This window comes from Nicotiana tomentosiformis, chromosome 7 (genome assembly GCF_000390325.3).
Source record: "Nicotiana tomentosiformis chromosome 7, ASM39032v3, whole genome shotgun sequence".
NCBI classification, from domain to species: domain Eukaryota; kingdom Viridiplantae; phylum Streptophyta; class Magnoliopsida; order Solanales; family Solanaceae; genus Nicotiana; species Nicotiana tomentosiformis.
The window spans coordinates 117,610,419-117,626,990 of record NC_090818.1 but is presented as its reverse complement, the minus strand read 5'-3'; the positions used below and the strand labels follow the sequence as shown (position 1 = coordinate 117,626,990).

Sequence of the window (16,572 nt, the reverse complement as noted above, 5' to 3'; positions counted from 1 at the left end):
AGCATAGAATCGGGCCTGACCACCACCTGATCGACCTCCCCCTCTAGGGCGACCTCTAGCTTCCTGGGCCCCGCCCCGAGCTGGCTGGATGGGTGGTGAAGCAACGGGTGCGAAAGTTATAGCCTGACCCCTATGCTGAACTGGACCTCCCGAGCGACAAGGACACTGTCTCCATACATGCCTAAACTCCCCGCACTTAAAGCAACTCCCCGTTGGTGGTGGTGGGGACTAAATCGAGCCCCAAGTACCAGAATAACTGCTAGAAGGACCTGGCACAGATGAACCCTGAACCGATAGAGCACGGGATGAATTCTGAGCTGGGAGAGCACTGAGAGATGACTGACTCAGACGAGCACTGTACGAACCATGGCTAGCTGATGCACCACGATGAACTGGATGAGCCATCTGAGCGGGCCTATAAGGACGACCCCTGCTGTAGTAGGATTGCCCCTAGAAGGAACACCACTGAAACCACCCGATTCACAAGGCATTTTGACCTCCCTCTCCTCACTCTCCTGACTACGGACCAACTCTAGCCGCTGAGCAATATCAACCACCTCGTCAAACCTAGCACCAAATGCATTCTCCTGAGTCACAACAAAATGCAACTGATAACTGAGGCCATCAATGAACCTCCTAATCTTCTCCCTCTCAATGGGAACCAACCAAACTGCATGACAAGCCAACTCAGAAAATCTCATCTCGTACTGGGTCGCAGACATGCCCTCCTGGCGTAGCTACTCGATTTTTCTGCGCAGCTCCGCCCTGCGGGTCGGTGGCATAAACTTCTCCAAAAAGAGAACGGAGAACTCATACCATGAAAGTGGTGTAGCATCGAGTGGCATGCTCATCTCATAGGCCTCCCTCCATCTAAAGGCTGCCCTTGTCAGCTGAAAAGTAGTAAATGAGACCCCACTAGTCTCCAGAATACCCGTCGTGTGAAGAATCCATTAGCACCTATCCAAGAAGTCCTGAGAATCCTCTGACTCAGCCCCACTGAATGATGGAGGCCTGAGCCTCCCAAACCTCTCTAGCCTTTTCTTCTCCTCATCACTCATAATGGGACCCACATGGGTTAGAGCAACTGCAATCGGCTGGGCTGGTAGTAACCCCGGTGTCTGAAGTCCCTGCACCACCGTGCTCTAGAGTACGGGCGGTGGGAGTCTGAGTACCTCCCCCAGTCTGAGAAGTGGTTGGCACTGTCTGAACAAAAATCGCCTGAGCAGGGCTAGTGAAAACAGTCAATATCTAAGCCAAAGCCTCCTGAAGGCCTGAAATCACAATGGGCACAGCTGGTGCCTGAGCTGGCCCCATTGGCTCAACCACATCTGGAACCTTCTCCCGAGTTGGAGAACCTGGTAGATCTGCAGGTGCTGCTCTAGCTGATGTACGAGCTGCACCTCGGCCCCAGCCTCTCGTGGCCCTAGCTGGTGGTTGTCTGCCAGTTTTGGTAGCACGTGTCCTCATCATCTGTGAGAGAATACAATAACAGAAGTTTAGTTTCAGATTCAATAAATTCGCACGATAAGAATACAAGAAAGTGAAGGTTTTTTAATGGTTCGACAACCTCTCGAAGATAAGTACAGACGTATCTGTACCGATCCGCAATATTCTACTAAACCTGCTCATAACTCGTGAGACCTATGTAACCTAGGCTCTAATACCAACTTGTCACGACCCAAATATCACATGTCGTGATGGCGCCTATCGAAATACTAGGCAAGCCGATAACTTCAATAACCATGCATTCTTTAACTTTAAAACATAATAAAAATGAGTTTAAGAGTAAAATCCCATAAATACATATACGAAGATACTGCTACTCAATACAATATTCCTCAAAAATCCGGGTGTCACTGAGTACATGAGTATATATACAGTAACATAGTCTGAAATATTATCTAGAAGAAGGAGAACCGTACAAATAGAACTAAATAATTTAGAAGGAGAGTCAAGTATTGCGTAAGCCAAAGCAGCTACCTCGAGGATCTCCGAACTGAATAATAGCTCCAAAGTCATCAACCACCGTACCCGAAAGTACCTAGATCTGCATACTAAGTGTAGGGTGTAGCATGAGTATAACCAACTCAGTAGGTAACAAGTCTAACTTTTGGACTGAAAGCAGTGACAAGCTTCACATATGCAGTCCAGTTATAGAAATATATGCATGCCTTCAAGTTCAACAGTTAAAGCTCAAACAGGTAAGATATGTCAAGTGTAACCGAAATGAGAAATAATACATCTCAATAACTACATGTCAGTTATGTATGCCAACTGTAATACAAAATAGTGATGAATTCATATGCATACTATCAGTGTATCAATTACTCAGTCCTCTCATTCACTCCATCCTTACAGTAACTCATTCCTCACAGTCACTACACCTTCACAGTCACTCAATCCTCCCAATCGCTCGGCACTCGCTCTCAGCACTCGCACTCGCACTCAGTAAGTATCTGCGCTCACTGCTCGTGAGTAAGACTCCGGAGGGACGGATCCTGCCCAAGTGCTATAATAAGCCAATCATGGCATGAAACAATAAAGCATGTTGCGGCGTGCAACCCGATCCCATAAATATCCTCACAATCAGGCCCTCGGCCTCACCCAATCATCAATCTATCCAGTCTCTTAGACTCACAAGTATCATGATAACCAGCCCAAACAATAATGATATGATGTATCAATAAATGGCAATAGAGACTGAGATATGATATGCAAATGATAGTTGTGACTGAGTACAAATCGCAGATGAAGAAAATAATTTAATATGTAACACGACCTCTGTAGGTCCCAACAGTGCCAGTAAGTCTCTACTTCAACAAGCCCTTGCCTCGTGAATCGGTCTCTGAATGGCTCGAATCTAGCCACAAATAATTTGATACAATCAACTCAAGCTATAGGAATCAATTCCATATAAAAATTCTAAGTTCTTAATCAAAAGTCAAAAAGTCAACTCAAAGGTCAACCACGGGACCACGTCTCGGAATCCGATGAAAGTTACAAAATCCGTACACCCATTCAACTACGAGTCCAACCATACCAAAATTACTCAAATCCCAAACCAAAATCTCGCTCAAATCCCCAAAATTCGGCCTAAGAAGTTTTCTCCATTTTCCCCCAATTTTTAAACCCAAATCACTAATTAAATGATGAAATCAAGGATATATTCATGTAATTTAACCAAAACCAAGTACGAATCACTTACTCCAATCACTCCCTTGAAAATCTCTCCAATAGTCGCCTTAATCCGATTTCCCAAAATCAAATTGTGAAATAAACTCAAACCCTCATTTTTGGGACTTTAAATTTTGGCCAAATGTCCCTTCTTCGTGATCGCAGGAAAAGCTTCGCGATCGCGAAGTACATACTCAATAGCCCCAGAACTTAACTTTACGCGATCGCATAAACACCCACGCGAACGTGATGCAAGGGCTTCCCAGGCCTACCCGATCGCGGACATACCCACGCGTTCGCATAGAACAACGCGCGTGACCAACTCCTGCCCTATTTCCTCTTTGCGAACGCGGCTTAGCCCACGCGTTCGCGATTCACTGATTCCTCCAGCTTACGCAATCGCAGACCAAAACTCGCGATCGCATAGAACAAAATCTCATGTGCCCAAAATATGCCTAAACGGTCGCGGACCTTCTCACGCGATCACGTATAAGGAAACCAGACCTACAACATCAGCTATCACCTAAGTCCAAATTCCAATCCATTAGCCATCCGAAATCCACCCCGAGGCCCCCGGGAATTCAACCAAACATACCAACAAGTCCTAAAACATCATACGAACTTAGTCGAGTCCTCAAATCATATCAAACAACATCAAAAACACGAATCGCACCCTAATTCAAGCCTAATGAACTTATAAATTTCTAACTTCTACATTCGATACTGAAACTTATCAAATCAAGTCCGATTGACCTTAAATTTTGCACACAAGTCATAAATGACACAACAGACTATTCCAACTTTCGGAACCAAAATCGGAGCCCGGTAACCACAAAGTCAACTCTCAGTCAAACTTCTCAATTTCTAAAACTTCTAATTACCTTTTGTCATTTCAAGCCAAACTCCATTACGGACATCCAAATCACTATCCGAACACACTCCTAAGTCCAAAAATACCCTACGGAGCTATCGGAACCATCAAAATTATATTCCGAAGCCATTTACACATAAGTCAACATCCGGTCAACCTTTTCAACTTTGATTTCCAACCTTGAGACTAAGGACCCGTTTGGCGATAAATTTTGTCAAAATAAACTTGGATTTTATTTGGTAAACATATGTTTGGCCATAGATTTTGCCAATATTTTGGCCAAAATATCACTATTATATTTTTTTAAAATTACCCCAAACTTTTATATTTTATAAAAGAGCCCACCATTTATTATTTTGTAATAATGTTGCTTCGTCTTCTCGGTCATCTGATAGTGTATCATGTAGTTAATTATAAAAATGATAATTTGTTGCGACCAAATACACTCACGCAAGTATACGCGGTCGTAAAGTAATAAAGTGACTAAAAGTCGGATGTCGAACCCACGAGGACTTATGATTAACTATTAACTAAATTAGACTATCCTAATTATCTAAACAAGAATTAAACCTCAAAATATTTTATTCTAAACTAATTAAATAAAAAATATAAATAATGAACTTTGAACAGAGAAAGAGCAGATTTTTATGATATCAATGTAATGAAAACGATCTAGGGTTATGGGCTATCTAACAATCCTATTGTATTCTTCAATTGAATTGACCGACTAATTTATCTAGCTTATTGGTTGACAGGGTTAATATTGCTCATAAGAATCTGTCGAGTTCTTACTCGCCTATTCAAGCTAACCTAACGCCTATATGTCTATGGAGTTAGAATCAACAAGAACGCATGTATAATTCCTGTAAATCAACCACGCAAGGCAATTAGGTATATGTCTATCCTAACCACGAATCCGTTCCCCGATGCCCGAGTTCAAGAACTTGCCCTACTCAATCCTATATGCAATATAGAATTCCCACTTTCGAGTTCAATTCTAGATTCGTAGATAGTATTCAATTGGTGATCAAGCAATTAAATAATTAAGCGCAAGATTGAATAAATAAACTAATATGATAAATCAAGAAGTCAAAATCAATATCCGAATAACAATAGTCATGAAAGAACCACAACCCTAGAACGTGAAGTTTAGCTCCACATAGACATGGTAGCCAAACAACAAATCATATAAAGAAACATAAAAATTACTAAGTTTGGTGGGAGAAAGATGAAACTTGATGAATTCCAGCCTCCACAGCTTTTTCGTGCCTTTTTCCCTCTCTCCAATATGTTAGATAACCTAAAGGAGGCGTTTTTAGCTTATATATTGCGTACAAAAGTCGTGGGCCAAAGTTCTCCTATTCCTAATCCGACTTGGCTACAGGGATTGATGCTGGGGTGGATGCGTCGCATCCACCTCGTCCTCCACTTCCCAGCTTCGCATGCTAGGGTGGATGCGTCGCATCCACCCTTTGTTCCTCCTTCTCAGCTTTGCCCAGGTGCGGATGCTATGGCGGATGCTATGGGCCGACTTCACTGCTAAGGGTGCACGAAATCCAACCCCTCTTCCTCTATCTAGAGCACCTTTTCTTCATATTTTTATACTCCAAACACCCTAATTCATCACACACAACTCAATTAGTAATAAAACCAATAATTAAACCATGTTGAGCATTTTAAAGATCAAATAGCATCAAAAAGCGGTTAAAACATGGGTAAAGTAATATCAACACATATCGAAATATGCCCAACATCACCACCCCACACTTAAACCTTTGTTCGTCCTCGAACAAACCATCCTATAGTAGACAAAACAAAATTAAGCTCTTATCATTCAAAGCACACTGCACCTATGACCATGGTTATTTGCAACAATTAGGCTCTAGACTATGCATCACACACACTTCCCTTTACTTATGCCCTTCTTTAAACATATTCGAACAAAGACAACATGCTCACAACAACCCTAACCTCAAAAACCGACTCAATGTCACTATGCACTCATGGCTTGAACACCCAACATCATAGAGAAGTCTAATAACGTTACCTATCCCTCGTGAAACCATGTGCCCTCACAACAAGAACAAGAGAGCGAGTTCAATCCACACATTCGAATCTCATGATCAAATATATTTTAATGACTCACATATATCAAAGAAAATCGGTCACTCTCACAGAGAAGTCACATGCATGCAATTGGTACCATATGCTTGCCCTTAATGTAAATCTCTACTAATGTAAGCTCGCTCGATCTAAAATCAATTAGGACTTTTTCATGGTTGTAATGTGGGCTAAGGGAAAGGTAGGATATATTTTAGGAATAGTGACTCAACCTCCTAAGCACTTTAACACATCATCAAATAACTTAAGCGCAAATTCTTCAACACCACTTCAATTTCACAAATAATATCACCCCAACAATATTTCCTCTTTCTTTAAGCACTACTTTAATTCATACCCACTAGCAAGAATAAGACAACAATTTATTCCTCTATATTTTTCTTTTTTTCTTTTTTCAGATTTTCCTCTTCTTTTTTTTTTTTAATTTCCGCTAGTGGTGTATTATTTTACAAAATAAGTGTACCCTTCTTTCTTTCATTGGTTCCACTCAAAAGTCACCCCACACTTAGTCCCTTCTTACTTCTTTTAGCGCTCATCTAACAATTAAAGTGCTTTAATAGGTAAAAGGATCAAAATAATGTCAATTAAAAATAAAAAGGGTATAGGCTTGTAATGTGGGTACCAAATAAAAGGTCTACAGGCTCAAAAGGGTTAACTAGGGATAGATTTTATTTGTGATAATAAATAAGCTCAAAAAGATCAAAGAAAGCCTAAAATTATTTTTCAAACCGAGCATCACCTAAAATTTCGCTTCAACTCACATACCGGGCAAGTTCTAGACACAAGTACACTACATGGACTACACAAAAACCTTACCACACATGGCACATGACTCGCTAAGGACGGTCACATTCCGACTCTCCAACAATGCAAGTATTCACGGAGCCACGAGATATTGAGCATTAAGCGCAAAGTGAACACAAGTCAAGAAAACGAGACATAGGCGCCACAAAACATGCTATCCAATTTAACAAGGCATCATCAATAAATTCAAATCATACAGAAGATACTACACATGCGAAAGTATAAATATGTTACTATCAAACAAGTCAAGGGCGCCTAGGTTCATCATTCTTGCTCCTTTTATTCCCTAAATTCCTAATCTACTCGGAAAGAAAAAAACTACCCGGTTCAAACTACATCCCATGGAAAAGAACCGAGGCACAAAGAAAAACCACAGGGGATTATTACTACCTAAAGAAAGCTAAAAGACATATTTTGGATTTTTGTTTAGACTTTAATCCCTCAAGAAAATTATCTAGGAGATCAATCGTCGGGAAAAGTCTAATTTTTCTACTTTTTCGTTTTTTTTTTTTTAAATTTCTTTTTTTTCTTTTTTTTTTTCACAAAAGCTACCACACTTAAGAATGAGTACTACAACTAAGCTAAAATAGCACAGAAACTCATCCAAACGATCTCCTCACCCCACACTTAAAATTTTGCAATGTCCTCAATGCACATTATAAATAATAAGAGGGTAAACGAGACTCCCTGGTAGGCCAAAGGCCGAAGCAATAGCGGCTCACGAGGTACTCAGACTTCCCCCAGGTATCGTCCTTTGTGTGGGCACCCCACACTTAGTCCTCACCATCTAGCTCGCTTTTGCACTCTTCTAATGGCTTTGCTTCCTATGCTCATAATCCTACAAAACAAAAATAAATACTACAAAATAATAAAATAAAAAGTGAACAAAAATAAAAGAAAGCAGTAACGCTGGGTTGCCTCCCAACAAGCGCCTGATTTAACGTAGCGGCACGACGTGAATCACTTTTTGCCTCCACCTCGAACTTATGAATTGAGCCCCTAACATGGCATCCAGTTTGCGGCTATGCTCCAGTGGTGGGGCTACAAAGATAACCAGGCCAAGTAATAAATTTTTCACTCTACACTTCTCGGCCTTTAGATGAGGAATGTATTTTTTGCTTTTTGGCATGACAAATTCAAAAATATAGGCATCATGTTCCTCTTCCATTGACTCCTCCAAAGGCTTAGATGACTCGATTTCCATGTCATCATCCAAATACAATGTCGAAAAATGTTTAGAATGAGGACCAACACGCCCCAACTTTAGAATTGTATTACTATTTATATCCTCATATGTGCACACATTAGAGTCTTCAAATATAACATTATCTGCTACCTCGCATGGCTCTAGTGTACTTTTCTCAACATGGGCATCATCAACAGAAATATGCTCGAATGATTGGCTCTCCACTTTTAGCTCCTCAATTTGGCGTATAAGCTCCTTTTCAGCTTCTGACAACTCATTACTATTTTGTTGGGCGATAGACGCAACAACCTTTGCATTTAATTTATCTTGCAAGTCGTGAATAGTAGTGACAAATTTATAGATCCCTTGTCCCAGTTTAGATCTTCCCTCTATAAAGTGTCTCATCCCATCAGTAAGTTCCTCATGTTGAGCTTCATATATTTCTAACTTTTCAGCCTGTTCTGCCAGCCAAGTTTGGCTCAAAATCTCCTCTTTTTCAAAAATTTTCTCTTGCTGGTACTCGCTCTCTTCATTCAATTCTTCCATATTGGCCTTCATTCTTGTGATTGCTGCCCTCATTCTTTTCATATCTTTTTTGAGTTCATCCTGTTGCTCTGCTACTTGCCTCAGAATATCCCTAATATATGCATCAGGCTCCATATCCTGCACTTCATTGCCCCTATCAAACTCAGAAATATCATTAGAAAGATCATAATAAGGGCTCAGAGAAGGATGAACAAAATTAGGACAACCATCCCAATGGCCATCTTGACCACCACACATATTACAAATATTCCACTCAAAGGATTGAGATTGTGCGCACAACTCGCTCCTGGGAACATTCTGACAATTTTTCCACCAGTGGGGTCCTCCACAATATGGACAAGGATCATCAAAATAAGAATAACCATCATTCGAATAATTTTTATTCCAAGATGCCATGCTAAAATAAATAACAAATACTAACTAAACTAAAAAAATTGAATAGACAAATAAAATGTCTAATCTAGAAAAATAGCTAATTTCTAAGCCCCCGGCAACGGCGCCAAAAATTTGTTGCGACCAAACACACTCACGCAAGTATACGCGGTCGTAAAGTAATAAAGTGACTAAAAGTCGGATGTCGAACCCACGAGGACTTATGATTAACTATTAACTAAATTAGACTATCCTAATTATCTAAACAAGAATTAAACCTCAAAATATTTTATTCTAAACTAATTAAATAAAAAATATAAATAATGAACTTTGAACAGAGAAAGAGCAGATTTTTATGATATCAATGTAATGAAAACGATCTAGGGTTATGGGCTATCTAACAATCCTATTGTATTCTTCAATTGAATTGACCGACTAATTTATCTAGCTTATTGGTTGACAGGGTTAATATTGCTCATAAGAATCTGTCGAGTTCTTACTCGCCTATTCAAGCTAACCTAACGCCTATATGTCTATGGAGTTAGAATCAACAAGAACGCATTTATAATTCCTGTAAATCAACCACGCAAGGCAATTAGGTATATGTCTATCCTAACCACGAATCCGTTCCCCGATGCCCGAGTTCAAGAACTTGCCCTACTCAATCCTATATGCAATATAGAATTCCCACTTTCGAGTTCAATTCTAGATTCGTAGATAGTATTCAATTGGTGATCAAGCAATTAAATAATTAAGCGCAAGATTGAATAAATAAACTAATATGATAAATCAAGAAGTCAAAATCAATATCCGAATAACAATAGTCATGAAAGAACCACAACCCTAGAACGTGAAGTTTAGCTCCACATAGACATGGTAGCCAAACAACAAATCATATAAAGAAACATAAAAATTACTAAGTTTGGTGGGAGAAAGATGAAACTTGATGAATTCCAGCCTCCACAGCTTTTTCGTGCCTTTTTCCCTCTCTCCAATATGTTAGATAACCTAAAGGAGGCGTTTTTAGCTTATATATTGCGTACAAAAGTCGTGGGCCAAAGTTCTCCTATTCCTAATCCGACTTGGCTACAGGGATTGATGCTGAGGTGGATGCGTCGCATCCATCTCGTCCTCCACTTCCCAGCTTCGCATGCTAGGGTGGATGCGTCGCATCCACCCTTTGTTCCTCCTTCTCAGCTTTGCCCAGGTGCGGATGCTATGGCGGATGCTATGGGCCGACTTCACTGCTAAGGGTGCACGAAATCCAACCCCTCTTCCTCTATCTAGAGCACCTTTTCTTCATATTTTTATACTCCAAACACCCTAATTCATCACACACAACTCAATTAGTCATAAAACCAATAATTAAACCATGTTGGGCATTTTAAAGATTAAATAGCATCAAAAAGCGGTTAAAACATGGGTAAAGTAACATCAACACATATCGAAATATGCCCAACATCATAATTCTGTATCAAATTTATTTATGTTCAGGACTATTGTTTGCGATAATATAATGAATCTTATTGATAATGGTACTGTTGGGTGTTTGTGATAGTTTTTAGAACTTATGGGTATAAGTCATGTTTCATATTTTTCCAAACCAAACTTCACCCAAAACAGATGTCCAAACACATTTTTATCTTCAAACCAAACTTCACCCAAATCAGATTTTTCAGAATAAATTTGGGAATCTATGGCCAAACGCTAGCTAAGTGTCTCAACTCATTCCGAAACATCCCCGGAGCCAAACCAACTACCCCGGCAAGGCACGCATCAACAATTGAGCATAGGATAAAAAGTAAATAAGGAAACGGGGCTACAACACTCAAAATGACTGACCGGATCGTTACACGAATATATAGTATCTGTTTTATATTTGACGAAACCAAACAAACACTTAATGATTTATATTCAGAAAGAGTAGAGTCATATAGTTTGAACAGGAATCTTTCCAAATAAGGTGACATTCATTGAACAGTTACACAATGAAAAAGCTATCTTTCAATAATCTGTTATCACTTAGGCCATCTCTACCCTTGCCTCCATTTTCTCCTCTAAAATGGTGTAAAGTTATTACAATCATTATTTCATTTTTTACTTCAAAAAATAATATTTTATTTTATATTCTTCTCTCTATTCAATATTATATTATTATCTTTTATTTAAATTTTATTTTTTATTTCTATTAAAAAATTCTATCTTTTTTTTCTTTTTTACATATTCATCACATAAAATTTAATATAAAATTATTTTATACCATAAATTTTTAAATAATATAATTTGTAAGAAAATATTATAGATTATATATATATTAACGGATAGTTCAAATAAAAATATATATATATATTAATGGATAATTCAAATAAAAGTCAAATCATTGAGATATAAGATAATTAAATACATATTACATTATGATAAAATTCTGATTGAATATTACATAAATATTCAACTTTCACCTCTAGTATGCTCCCATAAATGATCTATTAATGCATTATGAAGTGCAAAATGAGCATCTTTGTCCTTAATTCTTTTGTGTCGAGCTAAACATTGTTCAAATCGGTGATTTTCATCTACTATCATTTTTACCGTTAAAAGTGGACATTCCCAATCATCTTGAATTGGTGCATTAAGATCACGCTCATCCTCGACCATTAATGTATTTTTAATTTTTACTTTTCAATTTTAACAACATCTAATATTTTATATTCGCACATTTCAATTTTAGCAACATCTAATATTTTATATTTGCACCATTCATTTTTTGAGATGATTATATATTTTTTGTACTATTATAACTTATAATAAAATTAACTTATAATTTTACATAAAAATAATAAATGCACGAAAATTAATTTATCAAAATTATATGCCAAAGTTAAGATGTAAAATTAATATTATAAAGATATTACATAAACATAATTAAGTATATATAAAGAGATAAATTAAAAGAATTAAATAATAAAAATAATAATAAAGTAAGGATGAATAGTAATGGAGGAGATCAATAGTGTCACTCCAAATTTGAAATAACACTATTCATCCCCATTTTACAGCCAAAAATAAGGGAGCATTGGAGCCACATATTTACAAAAAAAAATTGCATTTTGGAGAAATGGAGGAAGTTGGAGATGCTCTTATCACTAACTAAAAAATAATCCAGAAGAGCATAATATTAGCGTTTTAAATGTATAATCCATATTTATATAAACTCATTTGTTTGGTGTTGGACACATGGCAAGTCAGTAACCACGTATTCTTCAAAATTTGTTTTTTAGAATAATTAAATATATTTTGGTAATTAAGCAGCCCTTTTTTGAATAGTGAGGATTGAAGATGGGCCCTAGCTGAGATGGCAAGAAATGAGTGGTTGAAAAAATCAACATTGTGGGCTGAGTTGGAATGGACGGTGGTGCGGATGGCAAGGGAGAAAAACAAATGGTTCATTATTTCTAAACGATGATGATTATGGTCGGTTCAGTGATTGTTACAACAACAACAATAATTCAGTAAAATCTCACTAACGAGGTCTGAAGAGGGTAATGTATACGCAGACCTTACTCCTATTCCTAAGGAGTAGAGAGGTTATTGTCGAAAGACTCTCGACTCAAAAAAAAAAAAAAAATAATAATAAAAACAAAAGGGCAAAAAGTGAGACAATATTAGTATCACAACAACAATCACAAAATTTTAAAGTTACCGGTTCAGTGATGTGTTACCGGATTACAAATTTGAAGTCAGTAAACACAAAATATTATAGTATGTATATTAGTACTTAGTAGTGATGAAACTAGAAAATTCATTGAGTACTCAAAATTTAATATATATTTAGTGTGTAATTTTCTTGTGAAAAATGTCGAAGAGATTGACTTTTAGCCAGTTATAGCTCCGCCCTTGCATATTAGTCATTTGTGATAAGGGAAATTTATAATATTCCGATTGAAGGAGGATTTGTGCTAAGGGGTGGGGACATAGAACTATATGAAAAATGCAAGAAAATGGGAGAGAGCAATATGGGGCGGCAGATGATAAGTTTGATTATTTATTAATCCATCAAATTAATCTTAATATACACCCTCATATTAAATTTCCAACTCCATAAATACCCCATCCTCTTCTATCAACTTATTCACTTCAGCCAAATATCAAACAATATTTTCAAGATTAGTCTTCCTTGCTTAGCCGAATTAAACTCAAAAATGGGCAAGGACATTGAAGTTGGCACTGAATATGCCCCAAAAGACTACCAAGACCCACCCCCTGCACCCTTAATTGACCCTGAGGAACTAGGAAAATGGTCCTTTTACAGAGCCATAATAGCTGAATTTATAGCCACTTTATTATTTCTCTACATCACTGTCCTCACTGTAATTGGATACAAGAGCCAAACTGACACTGACCATAACGGCGAACAATGTGGTGGTGTTGGTATTCTTGGAATTGCATGGGCATTTGGGGGCATGATTTTCGTCCTTGTTTATTGCACTGCTGGTATTTCTGGTGGACATATTAATCCTGCTGTTACATTTGGACTATTCTTGGCTAGGAAAGTGTCGTTGGTTCGTGCAATTATGTATATGTTGGCTCAGTGTTTAGGAGCCATTTGTGGTTGCGGGTTGGTTAAGGCATTTCAGAAGGCGTACTATGTTAAGTATGGTGGTGGTGCTAATATGTTGAATGATGGTTATAGTACAGGTACCGGTTTGGGTGCTGAAATTATTGGCACATTTGTTCTTGTTTACACTGTTTTTGCTGCTACTGATCCTAAGAGAAATGCTAGAGACTCTCATATTCCTGTAAGTATAATTTTGTTACTTTTTAAATTACTTAATCTTAATGCTAATTTTGATGGTTTGGGTTGATAATTTTGATTTTTAATTTGATTAATTAAAGGTGTTGGCACCACTTCCAATTGGATTTGCTGTGTTCATGGTTCATTTGGCCACAATACCTGTAACTGGAACTGGTATTAACCCTGCTAGAAGTTTTGGAGCTGCTGTTATTTATGGTAAAGAAAAAGCATGGGATGACCAAGTAAGCAAATACTCCACTTTTTTTTTGTTTAAAACAACTTGAATATATTTTGCCCTTTATGTATTTTTTTCCCTTAAAATACTATAATAAAAAATAGTCTGGTGTACAAAGTATCTCGCGTTCATGCAAGGCCGAGTAATTTATTGTAAGAAAATTTTTGTCCTAAACAAATTAATTTCTTGCTTTGCTTCTTGGAATTCACTCCAAAAGTAGAAAAAATGTTTCTAACTGAAGAACACTTTTCTTTTATTTTGGCTAAACATGTCAAAATTTTAAAAAAGTACTTTTCCGAGAGAAAAAAGTCATGTTGGCTTCTTAGAAGTTTGGTCGAACAAGCTCTATGTCATTTAAAAGGTTAAAATATGCTAATAGTAAAATGCGCAACCCGGTGCAATAAGCTCTCGCTATGCGCGAGGTCCAGGGAATGACTGAACCACAAGCGCAGTCTTATCCTGCATTTTTGCAAGAGGCTATTTTTACGGCATGAACCCGTAACTTCATAATCAAATGACATCAACTTTACCAGTTACACGAACGTTCCCTTTTACTTATAGCGTAAAAAGAACTTACATTTGTTGGATCTTATAGCAAGGAATTAATGTTAACTTTTGACTTGTGTTGAATGTGACAGTGGATTTTCTGGGTTGGACCTTTTATTGGAGCTGCAATTGCTGCATTTTACCACCAATTTATATTGAGAGCTGGAGCAGTTAAAGCACTTGGTTCCTTTAGGAGCAATGCCTAATCTGCAATTATGAAGTACTTAAGGAAATGGAGCCAATGAATATAAGGTCTTAACTTCAGAGTTCACATTATATAAATTGCTCCAAATAAATGTAAATAAGTATTCCAGAAGAAGAGGGTCTCTTCAAATTGTGTTTACTCCTAGCCTTTTGTCCTTTCTCCTATTGTTTTTTTCCTGTAGTTTTCTTTTCCTCCTCCTCTCTCCATTATCCAAATAAAATAATGAAATGTGCAAGGACTTTCGTGCTTGTTGGCATTTTTTTGATACTCGTATGTCGTATATTAGTAAGTGAAGTGAAGGCTTCACCTCGGAATTGGTGCAACCAAACTTAGCAAGTAGCCTTTTTAGTTCGTATTTCACATGAAAATGAAAATGAGATGCGGAGCAAGAAGATTAAAGTTGGAATTCGGCTTAACTTAGTACTTCCGGTCATAATTTTGTATTTGTACAAAAATTAAATTTAGAATTATCTCCGGCTAAAATTTAGAACTGATAAAGTTTAAATCACAGACATGTTGCTGAATTAAGACAATTGACATTGAGTAGTAAAATTACAAGGAACAATAACAACCTAGTATAATCTTACTAGTGAGAACCTTACCCCTACCCTGGGGTAGAGAAGCTGTTTCCGATAGACTCTCGGCTCCCTCCTTCCAAGAACTCCCCACTTTGCTCTTGGGGTGACTCGAACTCACAATTTCTTGGTTGGAAGTGGGGGATGCTCACCAATAGAGCAACCCCAAGTATAACAAATATTTTTCTAGAGGTTGTTGAAAAGCCACCTTTTAATTGAATTTGAATGTAATTGAGTGTAATTATATAGTTTTGATAATTAGTATGTTTATCTCCTAAGTAATTATTTGGTCAACGTAAAAATTATGTGTAATTGAGGAGGGATATTTATACTTTTCATTTTTTACTATTTCAACTCACAAGACAACAGGGAAGGTGAGAATTGATGATATTATTGACCTGACTTTTCAAACTTATCTTTTTTCTTTTTCAAATATATTAAAAATGAAACTCTTTCTCTTCCATATTTATCCACCTCGCATTTCTATCTCAAACGTGAACTTGTTGCTAATTCTAATTCTGACGTGAGTAGAAATCTCAAAGATAGTCTTTAGCCACCCTTCTGTTTTTTTGTCCCCTTACTAAACGCTTTTTCTGAATTATTAGTAAACTAGAAAATATATCCGCGCGAAAGCATTACTCAATTTAGAAACTTGTTTTTATATAAATTTTGCCATTTCAAATGAGATAAAAGAATTTCATATATATATATATATATATATATATATATATATATATATATATATGAAATATTATTTTTTCAAATATGGAAACTGTAAACTAAAAGTATTAATGTGTAGGTGAAGTCGAAAGCGTTAAATAAGTATATAGAAGGTCAGAAGCAAAGAGAGTCCGAAAAAAGAGAACGACAAAAACATAGCTACAAAATTGTCATATATGAGCATGGACAACATGTGATGACCCAAAATGTTATTTTTAAATTTAATAATTAATTTTATATTTTAAAACCTCAAAAAATACTATTTATCATTCATCGACTTGCGTGCGCAATCCGTAAAATTTTTCGGAAAGTTTTCAAGTGAAAAATGGATTAAAATGTGAATTAGAGCTTTAAAACTCAACTGAGTTGACTTTGGTCAACATTTTGAGCAAACGGACTCAGATAAGTGTTTTGACAGTTCCGGT

The 16,572-nt window shown here is 37.1% G+C and overlaps 1 protein-coding gene across 1 annotated transcript; it reads left to right on the top strand.

The window, feature by feature from the left end:
* The first annotated feature begins 13,200 nt into the window (after positions 1-13,200).
* On the top strand, positions 13,201-15,117 carry LOC104111634 (aquaporin PIP2-1-like). The gene is made up of 3 exons (XM_009621375.3): positions 13,201-13,870; positions 13,968-14,108; positions 14,740-15,117. Exons 1-3 carry the CDS (start codon positions 13,274-13,276, stop codon positions 14,851-14,853), a joined length of 852 nt encoding a protein of 283 aa, XP_009619670.1. The 5' UTR covers positions 13,201-13,273; the 3' UTR covers positions 14,854-15,117.
* Positions 15,118-16,572: the final 1,455 nt, after the last annotated feature.

Bases quoted from the DNA above. Each gene is read 5' to 3' on its own strand.
- LOC104111634 (XM_009621375.3), top strand. From the start codon at position 13,274: ATGGGCAAGGACATTGAAGTTGGCACTGAATATGCCCCAAAAGACTAC. The intron at 13,871-13,967 runs GTAAGTATAATT...GATTAATTAAAG, and splicing joins CTAGAGACTCTCATATTCCT to GTGTTGGCACCACTTCCAAT. The intron at 14,109-14,739 runs GTAAGCAAATAC...TGAATGTGACAG, and splicing joins AAAAAGCATGGGATGACCAA to TGGATTTTCTGGGTTGGACC.